This window comes from Melospiza georgiana, chromosome 8, assembly GCF_028018845.1.
Source record: "Melospiza georgiana isolate bMelGeo1 chromosome 8, bMelGeo1.pri, whole genome shotgun sequence".
Taxonomy (NCBI): Eukaryota; Metazoa; Chordata; class Aves; order Passeriformes; family Passerellidae; genus Melospiza; species Melospiza georgiana.
This window is the reverse complement of record NC_080437.1, coordinates 20,462,669-20,480,912: the sequence shown is the minus strand read 5'-3', so window position 1 is coordinate 20,480,912 and position 18,244 is coordinate 20,462,669. Positions and strand designations below refer to the sequence as shown.

At 44.2% G+C, this 18,244-nt stretch overlaps 1 protein-coding gene across 1 annotated transcript; it reads right to left on the bottom strand.

Annotated features, from left to right (window-relative positions):
- Positions 1 to 5,072: 5,072 nt before the first annotated feature.
- FAS (Fas cell surface death receptor) lies at positions 5,073 to 17,338 on the bottom strand. Its single transcript, XM_058029374.1, has 9 exons — positions 17,262 to 17,338; positions 11,647 to 11,770; positions 10,955 to 11,089; positions 8,729 to 8,837; positions 8,149 to 8,213; positions 7,716 to 7,796; positions 7,512 to 7,579; positions 6,998 to 7,022; positions 5,073 to 6,190 (listed from the first exon to the last, which is right to left on the bottom strand). Exons 1-9 carry the CDS (start codon positions 17,316 to 17,318, stop codon positions 5,769 to 5,771), a joined length of 1,086 nt encoding a protein of 361 aa, XP_057885357.1. The 5' UTR covers positions 17,319 to 17,338; the 3' UTR covers positions 5,073 to 5,768.
- Positions 17,339 to 18,244: the final 906 nt, after the last annotated feature.

Below are 18,244 nucleotides of genomic sequence, written 5' to 3'. Positions count from 1 at the left end.
TACCCTTCAGAGGGCCAAACTTTAGGACAGCCATCCTGTCTTCTCTAGGCTTTCACAGACATTGCCAACACCTACCTTTGATTATATTTTGGCAGTTGTGCACGCTAGAGTCAAAGTGAATGTCTAAGTCTCAACTGATTTAATTTATTAGTGAATATTTACTAAGGCAATGCACATTGGTGTTGGCACAGGTAGTGCAGCACGTACTTCAGTGCAGTGCCAGCTGCAGATCGCAGAGAGCTCAGTTTGCAGCCTGCATGTATTATGACACCGTTTTTCCATGTGCTTTTAGGTTTACAAGGAGCTCTGCCAAGCGGTGTGCTGTGGTCTGGGAGCAGCGTGGGATCTCCCTGCCTGATCCAGGAATGCTTGGAGGGAGCCAGGCTGTGCCCATCCTCACACCTGGGGACTGTCACAAAGCCGTCACACCGAGTTTTCACAACACTGCGTGTGTCATTTTGAGTCTTGTGGAACACGGTTTGGGGGATCCCATGCAAAAACCAGAGCTGGCTCTGCACAATGACAGGCTCGGCTCTGCCAGAGAGAGGAGAGCGGACACAGCTGCCCCCTGCCGCGGGGACACGCGTGGGACAGACACACGGACAGGACACGCGTAGGACAGACACACGGACACAGGCTGCCCCCTGCCGCGGGGACACGCGTGGGACAGACACACGGACACAGGCTGCCCCCCTGCCATGGGGACATGCATGGGACAGACACACAGACACCGGCTGCCCCCTGCCCGCGGGGACACGCGTGGGACAGACACACGGACACAGGCTGCCACTACCTGCAGGGACACGCGTGGGACAGACACACGGACACAGGCTGCCACCTGCCATGGGGACATGCATGAGACAGAATGGACACAGGCTGCCACCTGCTGCGGGGACAGACACACGGACACAGCTGCCCCCTGCCTGCGGGGACACCCGTGGGACAGACATACGGACACAGGCTGCCACCTGCCACAGGGACACCCGTGGGACAGACACACGGACACAGCCTGCCCCCTGCCGCGGGGACAGACACACGGACACAGGCTGCCCCCTGCCCGTGGGGACAGGCAAGGACAGCCCCCGCTGCCCAGCGTGGTGCTCAAACAAGTTTAAAGGAGCTTAATTCTGAAGAGATGTGAGTGGGAAGCTTGAAAATATTGAGTTATTTAGTGAGCACTATGCATCCTTGGGTAAATGAGGGGACACTGTCAGGTATGAAGTTAGCTGCTGCTCCACTCGCTCCAAGTACAGGAATAGGTGTTGTCCTTGTATCTTAGAGACACACCTGGAACCCCAAGACCCTTTGGGGCAGCCCAGATCATGGCCATCCTTCCCACGGGCTGCAGTGACAGCCCCGGTCCCCACCCAGCCGAGCGGAGCCGGGTGCCAGGGCACAGCCAGCCCCCACAGGGACAGAGAGTGCCACGCCAGGGGCCTCCCTGTGCTTCACAGCAGCTTGAGGAGTATCATAAAACATTCCCTGCAGCTTCAGCTGTCCCAGAATTCTGGAGAGGGATCTTCATGTAGTTTTAAGGAAGGACTAGGAAAAGACCAAGAAACATAAACCTTCCAATACCGATAATCTGGAGAATGTATCAATCCTGTCACTGACTCTAGGATAAACATGCAGGAAATGAAACTGGGTATTTCTGTTTCATCAGCTTCTTGTTCATGTCCCAGAGACACCCATACAGGCAGATCCATCCTGTCCTACGGGCAGCCAGTCATGTGGACATCACTGTGGGAAGATGCATGGGAGACAGGGTCAGTGTTTTCTGCTCTGCACGCCTCAGAAGTGTGGGATGCTCAGTGCTGGCTCCCCAAGTCTGTGCCTTTGGATTCCTCCTGTCAATACTTTTTATCACTTACTTCTCTCCTACAATTGTTCAGGTCCTATTTTTCCAGCATCCCTTTGGTCACAGACATTTTTTGCTGATTTTCCACTAGGCTGAAAATAAGTTGCACTTTATTACAACTGCTAGTATATCCAGGGAGCAAGAGACCATTGTGTAAAGTGACGGGAAAGGGCTCTCTAGCACTCTGAAAGATTTAAAAACCTCGCTTTCAGTTTGGAAGGGAATTTCAACTAAAACCACTGAAAAGGTCTTCAGAAAACGCTGACTGTATGTTGTTTTGTGATTGTTCCCAAATCCCTCATAATTCTCAACCACAGCTCTGTGCTAGAGGCTAGATATGCATGGTGGGTGTTTTTGCTCCTGCTAGCAGTGGGGTAGCAGGAATGCGAGCTTCCCTTTGATGTCCAGAATCAAAGTATTGACAACACTAAGAGAGGGATGTGAGTTTTGAGGTTGTATCTTCCCTCAAAACAGGAAAACTGCCAATCTCCAAGGCTTTTCCCAATACTCTTTTATTCTTCTCACGAATTTGTTGGTTTGTTTTTTTTCTTCTCCTTCATACAGGAAATAAGCCTGAGCTCTCACTCTTCAATATGCTTGTCATGCTATCTGTGCAGAAACATTTCAGCCTCCTTGTACTGAGAACTTAATTTCTCAGCCATGTCTTTTCAAGAACTGGCAGCCGGCAGAATAACCTTGAAAATTATTTATTTCATATTGCAGCAGTCCTGTATACTAGAGCTGTCTTTAACCATTCCTCTGTTCTTCTGGTACGATATTACAACATAATATTGCTTTTGTTTCTGTCATCTTCAGGTGTTTGGTTTGCTTGCAGAGCAGCTGTAACTGCACTGCGTTTTGCAGCATGGATGAACAGCTGGTGTGGGTGTGCACAGCAAAACAACCCTTGGAATTTCTAAACAAACATCTCACATGTGGGCACTTTTAATTTGAACTTGAGTAAGATCATCCCCCTGGCCTTTTTTTCTATGTTCCTGTTCTTCTATTGTAGTTATTTTAAAATAACAATTGTTTTGGGCGTACTATTTGCATGACACATGATATTGTTCTGCAAAATTTTGGCTTCCTGAAGAGAGAACTTTTCCTTTTCCAGTAATCTGCTTTTCAGAACGTGACAAGTCATTCCCTGGGCAAGTTTCTCTTTCAGTTTTCACTTGCTTTTCTGATGCTGTGTTTCTGTAAAACAGGGGAGTTTGGGCTTTGGTTTCATTTTTCTTATACAGCCTAGTTTGAAAATTATGTCAGAAGTGGGAGGCAATGGAAATTTGGATGTGCTGCTGCAGGCCAGCAGAACTAAACCACCTTCAGTCCCTGATCCAATTACTCTAAGCTTGATCCAGCTCTGCCCTGCACTGCTGACTGCAATGTAGACACATACAGACTCCTTTGAAAAAACAACTGCACAGTATAATCAGTCCTCCTATTTGATGCAGAGTGTTACAGTTAAAAACAAAAAATTATGATGTATGCTAACCACCAGAGTCAACGGCAGTGTGAGCTGAGCCCTGCAGACCTCTCCTGAACAAAATCTGACTCATTGCTCAGGGATTTTTTTTAAACCATCCTTTTTATACTGAGGTTGGGGAATTCCAGTGTGATGAAAGATAAATTATCATTTTATTTCTCTGACAGAAATTTATGAGGTTTGGTGGCTCCGTTTTAAGATGACTGTAGTTCAGATTGGTCAGTTCCCTGCTCCTCTGGAACCCTGGGAGGTGGACCACCTTCATTTCTGCTGGCCAGATGCTTCACTTGGAGAGACAAAGCCAGAAGCCAAGGGAAGAAAAAGTTCAAGTCAAGCATCTGCCAACACAGCTTTAAGCTACATTCATGCCTTCCTGAATGGGACATGGTATAGGGAGCTGCCTATCTACCAGGGCATGTGAGAGCATGGAGCTCTCCTTCCTCCCTTCCTGTCTTGGCCTCTATACAACTGCATCCTACAGAAGATGGCACACCTGACCCCACTGCTGGGCTCCTTTTCTGAAAAGCAGATATTTTATTCTCTTAGGTATGTGAATGATATTTTATTCTCTTAGATATGTGGACCCTGGCCAAAACAGGACCAGGAACAACACATTTTCATGGTGTGTCAGAGCTGTGCACAGAGAGCATAGATACAGGCCATTCACACAGTGCCAGGCGTAATCAGTCCATGGATGCACAATTTGGCCCAGGGTTAAATCATCTGACTGCAGCAGCCTGAAGGTTTTCCTTCAAAAAGCAGCACAGTGTGTGGATTTTGGCAATATAGCAGTGGATTATATACTTAGGAAAATACAGCTAGATTAGAGGCTCCAAAGTGGGGTGGAAGGTTTTTCTGACTGCTTAGCATGGAAGGTGCTTAAGAACTGTACAACATACACTGGTTCTGGGCAAAATGTGCTCTGTGTCATTGAGACCTTTAACAGGTCAAGTCTATGAAACAGGTAATGAGTTCAAAGCTATGTCTTGCTTTTCCTTTAGGCTCCTGCTTGATGCCATGCACAGATTTTAGCTGTTTCCAAAGGCTATGTACTGCCTTCCCAGGTACCTCACTTCCAGCTATGTGACATTTTGGAGGAACTCCACATGGCTGTGGGCACCCGGCATTGATTGCCAGCCTCTGGCACCCTGTGGCCAGCCTTACCTTGTCCTTTCCAGGTCCCGTGGTGTCAGCCCTGGGACCCTACCCCACAGACCCAACACCCTGGTGGGCAGGTGAGAGCCAGCCCAGGTAGCTCTCTTCCTGTTTTGGCTGAGTCCTGATACTGGCTGGAGATGTTCTCCAGGGAACTGATGACAGAACCAAAGAAAGACATCTTTCTTACCCTGTAATCTGGAAAAATCAAACCTTTCCAGTGAAGTCTCCCCTTCTGTTGAAGGACTGTGTGAGATTTGGACAACTGGGTGTGTGAAAGGGAAAGGCCTCACAGCAAAGCTGCCAGCACTTCACTGGTCCTTTGAATTTAGGAGTAGAGTCCTCTGCACTTGGTGATGGAAGCAAGGTAAGGTGTTTTTTCATGACAATGATCTCCTTTATTCTGATTTGCTAACCTGAGTAAAAGCAAACTTGAACATGACAGCTATATACTGCACGATAAGAAAGACAGAAGTCATGTTTTATGCAGATTTTTTTTAATGAAGAAGGTGCTTTCATTGTATCAATTTCTGCATTAGAAAAGCATCATACACTCTGAAGGCTGCCTTCCAGAAATGTTGTGCTGCTGACTCTATTAACTCCATGCTCCTATTTCTCTGAAGGTTTCAAACATTAGAAGAGGCTTACAAACATTGCTGAGAACAACAGAGATAATTATTTTTACCTAGAACTGAGAGCTTTTAGTATACAAAACTTGCACACATATACAAAACTCCATATACACACAGAAGTGCATTCATGAAAAATAGAAATTGTATTTGCAGCAGAGTGGAATCTACACAGCAACACCTATATTTCAGATTAATCAGGTGTAAGGCAGGTAACACTATTTTTTCAAGTACTCTTCCTAGTATACTTTGTAGACTCATAACACCAGAGCTTTCCCTTCAAAAAAACAAACTGAACAGTCTCCATTTTTAATGTATGCAGAATCTTACATTGATTAAATAATGCAGGACCATGCATTTAAACAATTCCTTTTCTTCAAATTATAACTTCTTTCCTCTTGTAATGACTCCTATACTGGAGTCTTATATTGCACCTTTTAGTAAACAAGTCATAAAACTTCAAGTCCTTAACAATGAAAAAAGGCTAGAACTTTTTTTAAAGGAAAGATATTGCTGCAAAATTTGCAATTATTCCTTTTACATGTAATAACTTACTTGAGTTCGATCAGAACTGCCAATGAAAATGTCATTTTAAAACTTTGCTATTTATATTAGAGAAATACTCATTCAGAAATAAATTTCAAGTTACTCTGTGCAAGGTCTCTTCCAAACTAGCAGTAGAGGCTTTACTTTGCTCAGCACTCTCACTGTAAGAGTTTCCACTCTCCTGAGTACTTTGCTCAGTGTCAGGATTACAAGACTGTCCCCCTTCCTGAGAGCTGGAAATAGCTGCCTTCAGTTTTTTCTCAGTTTTATCAGCTACAGCACACATTTTTAACTCTCTCAGGCTCCTTATTAGGGTTTCATAGGCTCCCTTCATCCCATGACTTTGATACCAGACTTGTAACAGCCTAATCTTCTGTTCAGATGTATCACCAGGAAAATCGTGCATGCTTTGGTCTATGGCAGGTTCTGATACACCACGGTGACGAACAAATGTCTTGACTTCTGTGAGTGTCATCTCTGCCACAATACCAGGAATGTATTTGTACAGGTCAACATCTAGGAGCAGGAAAGGAAATTAATGCACCTGGCTCTTTTATCGTACTGGGTTTTATCACCTGCACTCAGATTTGATGCTTCTATCCAAAGCAAATTAAGTTTCAGGTATTTGTGACTCAGTATAGTTTACGTGTGATTTTTTACAATGCATGGCAGATCTCTTTTTACAAGTTCCTGCCAGATGCTAGGTATTTCAAAGATTCAGGCTTGCAGCCATATGGCTTTCTACCACCTAAAACAGTGTCTCAGTTCCTTCTGTAACCTATTTTGTCCTTCTCTATCATGGAAGTGTGGTCACCTCTCACGTACCCATTTTTCTCAAAATAGCATTGGGAAAGGTCATGAAACAGGACAGGTTTTCTGTTGTGATACAGTCTTGGAGCTTATCTTTTTTCCTGTTGTGTACCACTCCTCTGGATTTGCCCTTTAACAGAATGTAGGTTTGTGAATCTTCAATCCCATTGTGGACTGTTCCCCTGTCATAAATATCCATGGTTATAGAAACAGTTTGCTGTTTCCTAGTGTCTGTACCACATGCAGAACTGAAATTCACTTGTAGACAATGTGTGATTGCTCCCTATACAACAGAATTCCTCCTGAGGCAAGATTTCCATGATGCCACTAAGTGCCTTGATGAGCATTATATGAACTGGCACTTCTTTAGCAAGTGTTCACTTTTGTGCTGGCATGACAGGTCTGGACAGTGGCAAAGTCTACACAAAAATACTTTGGTTTTTTTTTAGTTTAGGATTTTTTTATCTGTATCTGTTTTTTCTTTCTACTGAATTTTGATAAATTGTTTCTTACCTTCAACTATAAGAGGTATATCCACCTGAAAAAAAAAAAAGGCAGGAGAGAAATAAGTAGAAACAACTTTTGTAAAATCCCACACTTATCTAAGAGGATAAATACATTTCATGATAAATCTATGATTTTCTTTTAGTTTTCTCCAGGATTCCTGTTTTATGAATGGGAGAGTCAGACCAGACATACAGACCTCTTTTGACTTGGGTAAGTTTGGGGAATCACCTCCTAATGCCTAGAATTATGCATGGGGACAGAAGCATCCTGGGTTGGTGGAGGCCTGATGATTTGTGAAGTTTTGATCATGGTTATGTGATTTAGGAAGCATTCCAACAATCCTGAAGAAGTAATACAGGGTTTCTCTTACTTCTCCCAAAAAATTCTTGTGGTAAAATTTGCTTCATTCATGTCATAGAAGAAAGGCACACAAATATTTGGGGAGACCCAATGCAATTTAAATGGAAAAAAGTTCTTGGCATAAAGCTGAGTTTTTTATGATCAAAGCAACAATACTTACATGCTCTTCTTTGTAAACTCCATTACCTGGGTCATTGATTTTAAGAGCCTTCTTTTTTCTTCTCTTGTCTGAAACAAAAAAAGCATTTTTAAAATTTAGGGTAGGATATCTCTCCTTTGGACTCCAAGAATATAAAATTATATTTGAATAAGCATCTGAATACCTCATTCAGAGTATAATAGGAATAAGTAGGGAATCACTTACACCAGACTATCACTCCAATTGCTCCAGCTATTATTGATAGTAGTAGTAGTAGTACCCCAGCAATGATCAACGCCAGCTTTGCTGGATCTGTTGGAACATTGGAAAATTTGCATGGAAGTTAAGTCAAGAAACGCAATACAGCAGCACACCAAATTTTCAACAAGACCGTGTCAGGTTTTAAAAGCCCTCCTAACACAAAAGCCAAATATGTTAAAGACATAACCTATGGTGAGCTGCCCCTAAAAAGGGGTAACAGCCCCTACACCTGCACAGTGATCAAGGGAAAATCATACTCTGCAGGTCAGTAGAGGGAACAGTGGGACTGAGGCCCTGAGCTGTCAGGAATTACTATGGCCAGTGTGTAGAACAGGACAATTGCAATTGCCTCTCAAAATACAGCACGTGCTGCACCTTGCTAAGTTTTAATTGGTACCTTTGGTTCCGCACACAGTGTCTGAAGCTGCAGTACATTGCTCTTTAATTACACCACTTTCACATCTGCAGAAAATATGAACACAAATTATTAGGGGATGTTTCTTCTCTCTTAAGCTGTTCAGAGAGCAAATCAAATGTTATGAGATGCTTTATCAGCAAAATATTTCACATTTTGCTGATAAATATGCTAGTTTCATATTCTAAATTCCTGATCTTGGGGTTTGGAATTTAATAGGTATGAAAATGACATGAAAATTTGTGGCAGTGGGAAAACGTATGAAATTATATTTCCAAGTAACAGTAGATCACACAAAGACAACAGGAAAGCTCAGATACTTTATTTGACTTTTTGAAAAGCATATTCAGACTCAGTGGATACATAATTTTTTCTGCATGCTTTTGGAAAGCCTTCATGGCTGCAAATTGAGCTGACTGAACTCAGCTCAGGTGCAAAGGAAAATTGGTATGCCTTCCCTGAGGTTATAAATTACCTCAGCCTCTGCCTTGAAACCAACTGGAAAAAAAAATGTGATTACATATTAACAATTTCAGATGTGGTGATGAAGGCATGAACTTACATGGTACATGGAGTGCAAGTGTCACATCCTGTAGAACTGCAGAAATGGTTCTTTGCACAGGCACACTGCGTGTCCTTTTCTGGGGTACAGTTCTTCACAACCTCCAGCCCTAAAAACAGATCTCTTAAGTGTACTAGTCTGAAAAAGCAGGCTTCTGCCCACAAAGTCTTGTCCTCAGACTTGCTCCACCTCTGCTGGAACTGACGAGGCTTAGCTTTATCATACGCACACGGAGCTTTTCTAAGGAGCTGGGCTGGCAGAGCTGCCAGAGAGACCTCTGCTGGACGGGAGCGCAGAAAGCTCATCCATCACACAGCGCAGCTCTGAAACCCATCACACAGCGCAGCTCTGAAACCCATCACACAGTGCAGCTCTGAAACCCATCACACAGTGCAGCTCTGAAACCCATCACACAGCGCAGCTCTGAAACCCATCACACAGCGCAGCTCTAGAACTCACCACACAGTGCAGCTCTAGAACTCACCACACAGTGCAGCTCTAGAACTCACCACACAATGCAGTTCTCTCCAGGAGAGGACTCATTCAGCACAGCCAAATCCCCACTTCTTTTTCCCATTTAGTATTGTAAACTTCTGAGTTTCCAGAAGGAAACTCAGAAGATCACACAGCCAATCTCCCTACTTGATAATGGAGATGGGTTCTTTGCACTCCCTGACAGACAAAATGTTTTACCTTTTCTTGAAGACCTCCAATGATGGGGAATTCCACTGTCTCTTTTTTGGCTAACATATCCATGTTAAGTATTCCTCTTAAGAATCAAAACAAATAATAATTTTCTCCTCTCCTCAGTTTACATGATAATGCTATCTCCATCCATGAAAAATATACTTCTGCATTAAAAATTACTGTATCTCCCTACTATGAAAGCTATTTTCATAGGCATATAAAAACAGAACAAATTTTTTAGTTACTACATTCAGTGCCCTGCTGTAATTTGAAACTACTTAATATTTCAAAATTTGATGAAGCTCTACTGTAACATCAGTGCTAAAGTAACTCATGGAAATAGTGGATATGAATGATCATAAGAATGGTTCACAGGGAACTTCAGTGGTAATTTTCCTTTTGCCTATTGTCAGTCTACTGATTTCTCTTCAGCTACATTACTGTCTGTGGAATATTGGGGCTAGCCATTACCCTTTTCCTCCCTTCAGTGCTAATAATTGTGACACACATAAAATACTGAATTGTTTCACTCTTACCAATTTCATCACCCACACAAAAACGCTTATTATAGTAGAAAATGAGAGGAAAGTTTTCTATTCATATTGAGGTCCTAAAGGAAGGGGAGAGGACTAAAGACTGATATTCCAACAGGTGATCTGAGTACACCCATATTGGAGTTGAGAACTGTCTGTCCATTCACTAAACTTGATTTTGGGTATGAGGAATGAATAACTGTCATTCCCTAAATCCAAGCAGAGGACATCTACAGGACACCTGGTGGAACTGGTAGGAGATAAGTTTAATGGAATTTTTTAAAAAAATCTGTGATGGGTATTTATGCAACAGGTAGTGAATTTCTGATGTCACCCAGCAGGTTCATGAACAGAGGGCTCATAAATAGACACTGAAATGACTAGGTAGGGACAGATCTTCCAGTGTCCTTTCCCTCAGCTGTGGATGCTGACAGACTGCAGGGCCCAGAGCACGGAGAGCAGACAGGTTGGTTTGTGTTATCCCTGAACAGCCCCTCGTGCCTGTGCTGCTGACTGCAGAGCCCTGGGTGGCTGGGCCCCTGCTCCGCCCCAGGAGGGCCGGCCTCAGCCTCACACACTGTCCCAAACTGCATCCTGAGTGTCTTTCAAAAGACACAATCAGTTTTAAAGAACATTATCAATTTGTGAAACGCTATTAAAAAATCATTACTTTTTATACCCCTCTTTTAAACAGAGGAAGAAGAAGAGGGAGAACTTGCCTTCCTTGACTCTAACCAGTTTGTACAGTGTCAGCTTAGCAAGGACTTTGGCTAAGCAAAGGCAGATATTTGGAGAAATAATAGACCAACTATTTGTCTTCCTACTTTGTGCTTGATGAAAGGGAGCTGGAGGATAAACTTACTACTTTCTCACAAATTCATTCATGTCCTACCACTAAAAGTTTTGACTCTGCGTGCTAACCACGACTAGGAATTGTGGAGACTTTTCAGTGAAATCCTGTGTGAAAGAGGAGCCATTGCTACAGTTGCTATTTCTATACACTTACCAAAGTGGCTGTCACACCATTTGCATCTCCAACACTTGTCTAAGTCATTGAGGTGATCCATGAATTCCTTTCCTTTCTGACATGGAGCACAGTGTTTGGTAACATCTGTTGGGCAGGAGACGTTTTTAACAAAACCTGTAGAGACAGAAAACCAACAATTTAGAGAGCAGCCACCAGCTCTAAGACTAACATCAGAATTTCATTTTTAATCCCAAATACTTTTGATTCCAAATATGGAATGTATATTCTTTGTGCATGTGTAGATGCCCTCCAGAAATGTAGTATACATAACTTTTGATTATCCCCACTCTTCCTCTAATCTAATACTGAAGGGGAACACACTAAACAAAACTACATGAAAAATTGTAAAACCCACAAATCTATGGAATCCTGTAGGCAAAAGCATGTGTTTTCACTTTTTCAACCTTTTTCAAATATGTGCACGTTAATTCTTGGCTCTTTTCTAACAATCACATTACGAGAGAACTACTCTTTGTAGTGAGAAGTTATTGGTGCATTGAGCTTAAGAAATATCTTTGAAGTGGCTAATGTCCTGTAACAAAACAAAGATACAGCTGGAATGAAGTACTGCATCCAGGAAACCACTTCATGCCTCCCCAGTATCCCAGCACAAAGCAATGTGCTTGTGTGGTGTCCCCTGTTAATGACTTCTCAACACACATCATACTCACCCCTTCCACATTTCTTGCAACACTGACTATCTAAACTGTATTCATCCTCCCTGCAGTTAACTTCCCTCCTGGAAATGATTCCAGTATCATTTTTGCACTGTGTTTCAATAACTAGGAGAGCCACCTAGGAGAAAACAGAAAATTAGACAAAAAAATGTTTAGGACTGTGCACTAAAACTGTGTAGAAGAGTCACATTAATAGCATTATCTATAACTAAACATATTAAAATTCACTCCCTTATTAAAACTGTTCATTGCTTTAGATTTAATAGACAGTGAGGGCCCATATTAAAGCCATGAACACTACCTTTACAAACACTCTCCTTTCAAATTAATTTACAACAGATCCATTTCTTTGAATTTTTTGCACTGTCAATTGCAACTGTCAGTTGCACTGTCAATTTGCACTGTAAATTGCAAAATGCTGGGAGCTTTTTGTTTGTTTGTTTTTATTTCGGTCATTAGGCAGTAGAGGTTTACTGGTGGCCCCTGCCCTGCCTCTTCTCATGATAATAATAAAGCACTGTGGCTCAGAGGCCAAACCATGGTTTTTGTATTACTTTGGAAGAAGGAGGAAGAATGATAAGGATAAATCTGGTATAGTTTGTCGTCTTCTCAGCAACATTTTCTGGGGAATTCTATATTTACTGTGCATACACTAAATATGAGATGTCTACATAATGGAGCTATGGATGCTGACCACAATTTCAGTGAGATGCAGAAAACTCTTTATGTTAAATTACTGAAAAAACATTTTGGATATCAAACTGGGTTCTCAAGTGAAGGAAGTGTTATCTGTTGCTAACTAATGATGTAACCAATAAGACCATTGCCTTCTACAGGTAGCCATTTCTTTTCATCTTCTAGTCTATTCACAAGTGAGAAGGTGGAAAGAATTTTATTTCTTTAGCAGCTGTCTGTTTAAAATATATATACTATTAGTTACTGGATGTAATTAAGAAGGCCTTTCTTTGCACCTGGAGGTGAAGCTCCAGCAGCTGAAACAGCATAATTAGCACTGGAGAAACTCTGAGTAGAGATGCCCATCAATTCCCCTGTTTGGTGCTCTCTCTTCCTTTGCTGCCAAAGCTTTCAGGGTGCTCTCCTCTAAATCCTAGTGTTAAAAAATTAAAGTCTCCACAGAAGCTTTCAAGTGGATGTGCCAAATTAGTGTGATTTGTTTTCCTTTTGTCTAGGAGAGCTACCTCACTAAACACTGGATTAGAAAGTCCAATTAAAAATAATCACTAAAATATAGTTAGGGATGTATGACCAGTCTGGTTCGGTTTTTCCTAAAGCAGTATGAAGGAAATGTCGAGAGAGTCATGCAGACAATAGAATATAATCAAAGAAGGAAACATATTTCTAAATTACTAATACCAGTAAAACCTTGGTTATTTTACCAAATGCCTGCAAACACAATGAGTGCAGAGATGTGTTCCCTCACACCAGCAAAGCTCCCTGCCTCTTGTTTATGCTTTTGTACAAATGGGCTGTGCTGGTATGAGGGGCTACAGAAGCAGAACATTTTCAGATGGATGCCCTCGGCTCCTGCTCACGGAGATGAACTTCCTGGTACACTTACAAGAAGTGGGGCTGACTTCTCAGAATTTGACACTCAAGCAGCACCAAACACCTACATTGGCTCTGCTTGCAGGGATGTCTTACAACATCTTCCTGTGGAAGGAATAATGATAAAACTGTGAAGGCTTTTCTTCAAAGCAACGCCCTAATTGTTTCAAACATTTTTCCTCCTGGATTTGCACCCTCGTAAAAGCAATCCATTTGCTATTTAAAAATTTGGGGGTGTCTCATAGGAAAAAAAAAACAGAAAAGAATCAATAGTCATTTAGCTTCCTGTGGACACCTTAGTTGCTTTTTCTGTTGTCACTGAGCAGTAAACACCAATATCAGAAAGGAAGCAGTTTAAGGGCTTTTAGACAGGGATGATAGGTGCTTTTTTATGACATGTACACTCAAGCAGTGGTTGTATGTTTTCAGCCCAGAATGAGTCACAGAGACTCCCTTTCAACTTTCTCAACCTAAAAAAAAATAGTTTTGGTATCTAAACTGAAGACTTAGATTGCACTAAGCAGTCAAAGGGAATAAGATCAATCAGCTGGGGACATCTACTCTTAGCAGAACCCATAAAAATATGAGCCCAGGTTTTCTGGTTTTGCTGCATTTGCATTACTCAGACAATGAAAAGAGTTTTCTACCTAATTCCTCTCCTTCATTACAACAGGGCCCTCCAAAATGCTTTCACCAACAGGTATTTGCTAAGGACACTTTTATGAAACCTGCTTTCATCTGCATTTCTAGGGCACAGTGACAAGAACTTTCATTTCTTTGAATACTCGTGTCATTTTGGGATTCTCCAGTTCTTCCTCTGTCAAAGTACTCTTCATGACATCTCAATCTGTTTCAACAGAAAAGCTTCTGCAAGACACAGCTTATAGGTATGTAATCTCAGCTTTGGAAATGTGTGAGCTTGTAATTTGCATACAGGACTTTTTAAAACTTTTTGAACACTCACTGTTCAAATTCAATCCACTACCCTTTCATATCTCAGCTGACTCACATGCAAACTGAAACAACATACTGGGGCTGGGGGTTCTATGATTGGTTATTTTGTTGGGTTTTGCTCTTCAGAAGTACTGTACTACTAAGCACCTACTAGTAAATACTACAGTAGTAAGTGTAGTAAATACTACACTATTTGGAGAGTTGGGAGAGATATTGACAGCTCTCACCTCAATTTGTTGAAGCTAAGCATGAATTAGAGCTTGTCAGATAAAATCTAGCAACTCTCACCCTTCTCCTTTTCTAACACGAAATGGTTTTCTTATGATTTTCTCTTTGTTCAGTGAGTTACTGCAGAGATGAGGGTGGTTACAGTGGAAACATGCACAGACATGTTTCCAGAATTGGGACCTTTGTACTTCTCACTTGAGTCTTGGGTCATCCCACCATTTTATGGCTGTTTATGCATGTAAATGTGTGTATTAGTTTTCCATGATATGAGGAAGAAAGGCCAATGCAGTAATGCAGGAACCTTGTTTTCAAAGGTACATCTTCTGAACTTCCGGAAAACTGCCTGCTCTGTGGTCATATCATAATTACAAAATATTTACATGACAGGTCACTCTCTGGCCTATTCCTGTGGAGGACTGTCTTGAGGTGATTTTATGGTGGTACTTCATTCCCTAAAGGCCAGGAGAGGTTGGAGATGAAGCAGGAGGCTGGGCTGGGGCCTGGGAAGGCCGGGTGCAGGCTCGGTTCTTTCTCTGGCGCGCTTCAGGCTGTGCCTCGGACTGTTAGCTCACTGCCTTTGCTCCATCTGCATCCCTGCTTGCTCAGGAAAGCAGCTCTTCTTTGTCTTTCCCCACCTTTCCCCCTGGACTTCAGCAGAAATCATTCAGTGGTTTCTTTTTGGTTTTATTTTTCCACTTCATCTGTTTCGGCTTGCAGTCCAGGGAGCCTATGGGGGTGGTGGGAAAGACCCAGGCCAGCAAATAAAGGACACTAAACCCCACCAGTTTCATCTGCTGTGAGGAGCAGACCAAAGCCAGAAGCTCAACAGGTTCCTATCTACTTTTTGCGTGAGCTGCTGCGTGGATTTTTTTTTCTTCCCTTTCCTGAGACAAAGGGAGCAGCCACCATCCTTGACCCCTGCCCATGGGGCTGGATTGGGGATATAAGGTTCAATTTATTTTTTCTGTCTTGTGGGTATCTTGTTTTGTTAGTAAACAGGGTTTATTTTCACTTGCACCCACTAGTATTCATTTCTCTCATTGGCAAAAAGGGATTATTGGAGCCCTTCTCTTTAGAGGAAACATTCATTCCAGAGCATTTTCTCCTAAAATCTGTCTCTGAACTGATACAAGTTTGTCTCTCAGTGGTATGTAGCTTTGTAGCTTTTTCTACATGGAGAACTCAGATGTTTTCTAACTTCATAGACCATGGCTATTTTTGCATGACTATCCCTAAATCTTCTTTTACTTGAGTGCAGTATGGATTCCTTGCGAAATTGAGGTCTCATTCAACAAACTGTTTTCATGTTCTGGTTTAACCAAATAACATGCCAAACTCTGACCATGTTTATTTTATAAGTAATGAAACAACTTGCTAATTAAAACAAAAACCTTTTTAAAAATAGAGATTATGTAGGAATGCTACAGTCTTTCTAAGGTATACTGAAATTTGGAAACTACTGGAAAATAAGAGAAAAAATATATATATATTCTCTGGAGCATTGTTATAAATGAAATTATTTTTAATATTAAGATATATATTTTGAATTGTTCTAACATACTGAGCTACACTGACTTTTCTGTCACTAGTTGGCTGCTCCTGTACAGGAAAAGGTAATACACACTTCTGTCAGCAGATGAGAATCCTCCTTTGTATTTAATTATGCTTTAATGATTTGTGCAGGGGCATGGATAGAGCTCTTTGAAATACTTTAAGTATTTTACTACCTGTTATACAGTTGGTCAGACCACAATTTGAGTGGGATTTTATCCTGGCTAACAAACACAGTTTGTGTTGTGATTTGTATTAAAACCACATTGGAAAGAGACTTGGGAGGTCAGCTGCAGCGAGGTGTCTCTGGAACGGGAGAATCGGGCTGGGTTAGCAGTGTGTTCTGCAGGCACACTTCCAGGTGGCTGTGCTGTCCAGCAGGGCTCACTGCCACCTGCCTCATCCCCCGGCATCCCTGGGCTCAGGGCAGCCCTACCTGGGCACTGAGCCAGGGCAGCCACACACGCTGCACCTGCCCAGGTGCGCTGCCCTGGAGCTCCCTGCCGCTGCAGCAACGCACCCTGAGCAGCGCAGACCCTGTGCTGGCCACTGACACGCACTGACACTTCCCTGCTTTCCCTGCTGCTGACGGCGGCCGCTCGGAATGGATCTTTGTCAAGGTAACTTTACTGATGAGAGTGAGACAGGAGACGGAAGCTCTCGGAAGGGACTCGCTGTGTGCACAGGCATGGCTCATGCAAAAAGGAAGGCCCTGCCCTACTGATTCCAGTAAATGCTGACGGCAGGCTTGGACCATTCCTCTGGCTTCTCCTGGGCCACTAACATAGAGGTTCAAACTCCTTCCCCACAGGTATTTGCTTTTATGTTGTTTTCCCTGCTCGCTGGTAGGGATCGGCTGAGGTGCAGCGCAGGTCGGCTCCCACCCAGCCCGGTTTTAGCCCGGGCACGTCCCGCACCTCCCCGTGCTGGCGGAGCGGGGGCTCTGCACCTGCCTGGCCCGCGGCTCCGGCCGCTGTGGGTGCCTGCGGACCAGCGCCAGCTGTCCCTGGGTGCCCCACCTACAGCCACCTGCATCCATCCCCCCTTTCCTCCGTCCGCTTGACACAACACGCACCTCACTGAGCACCCTTCAGAACTGCCTGGACTTGAAAGTGAGTTTTTTCCACTTAAAACATCGCCCAACGAGCTGACTGAAATGTCGCTAACAAGTTTGCCACGGCCGGCGCCGAGCAGCAGCCGGGCAGCGCTCCCCGCCCCGCGGCGCCGCGTTCCTCGTCCCCGCCGGCCCCGCCGCCCCGGTCGGGGCTGTCCCGCCGCCCGCCCGCCGCCCCGCTGGGGCGGACACTTACGAGGAGCAGGGCAAGGAACCCTCGGGCCACGCCGCCGCCGCCCCGCAGTGTCCCCATGCCGCCGCTGCCCGGCACTCTCCGACGGGAAGTGGCCCGTTCCTGCGGGACAGCCCGAGCTGCCTGCGCCCTCCCATGCCCCGCCGCTCCTCCCATGCTGGCAAACACGGCACGGCACGGCCCGCCCCCGGCTCGGCACGGCTCGGCACGGAGCGGGGGCTGGGCTGGGCCGGCCGTGGGGCAGGGGAGCCCGGGCGCGGTGATCCGACCCCGGGCAGGGCTCCGGCCGCCGGGCGAGCCGCGGACACCGGCGGGACAGCCCCGAGCCCCGCGGTGACCGGGAGAGAGCGCTCGGGGCTCCCGCTCGGGTGTCCCGGAGACGCGGGGACCGCGGGTGCTTGGCCGGGGACACCCACTCGGCAGCTCGGGGTGCCAGCACGGCCCCGAGGTCACCGAGCCAGCAGCCTTAGTGCTGGGAATGACACATTCGATTCCTGCGCTTCAGGTGCTGGGTGGAGCTATTGCCTCCCTACCGGGGCAGAAACTCTGTTTTGCAAGTACTGCCAAGGACGGGCAGTCCCGTATGGGTAGAACGGAGCAGGCACTCAGGACAGGCTAAACTCACTGCAGCAGGCAGTACTGCCCTTTGCTGTCTTATTGAAAGGGTTGCGCAAGCCCGTGACTTCTATTTTCTGCCTATTTCCAGTCAGTTCTTGTGTTTTTCCTGCGAGCTTTCAGAGGTTTGAAATGCTGGTAGTCTGGCCTCCTTTGCAGAGTTAAAAATGACGTGATGGAGTTAGTTATCGATATGTGTTTTCATCTTTAAGGTTTTGACATGATTCGATTGCCTTGGGAGGACCATGGTTGCAATCGAGATGGCATTTTCATTTTAAACACCATTTTTCAGTGGTTTATGACTCAGATTTTCAAAAACTCTTCTACTTTTCTGCTGGTATGGGGCTCTTAGCTGCAATACATAACACTGA

Bases quoted from the DNA above. Each gene is read 5' to 3' on its own strand.
- FAS (XM_058029374.1), bottom strand. From the start codon at position 17,318: ATGGGGACACTGCGGGGCGGCGGCGGCGTGGCCCGAGGGTTCCTTGCC. The intron at 8,838-10,954 runs GTAAGTGTATAG...ATCTGTTTTTAG, and splicing joins ATGGTGTGACAGCCACTTTG to GGCTGGAGGTTGTGAAGAAC. The intron at 7,023-7,511 runs GTAAGTATTGTT...TTTTTTTTTCAG, and splicing joins GAGTTTACAAAGAAGAGCAT to GTGGATATACCTCTTATAGT.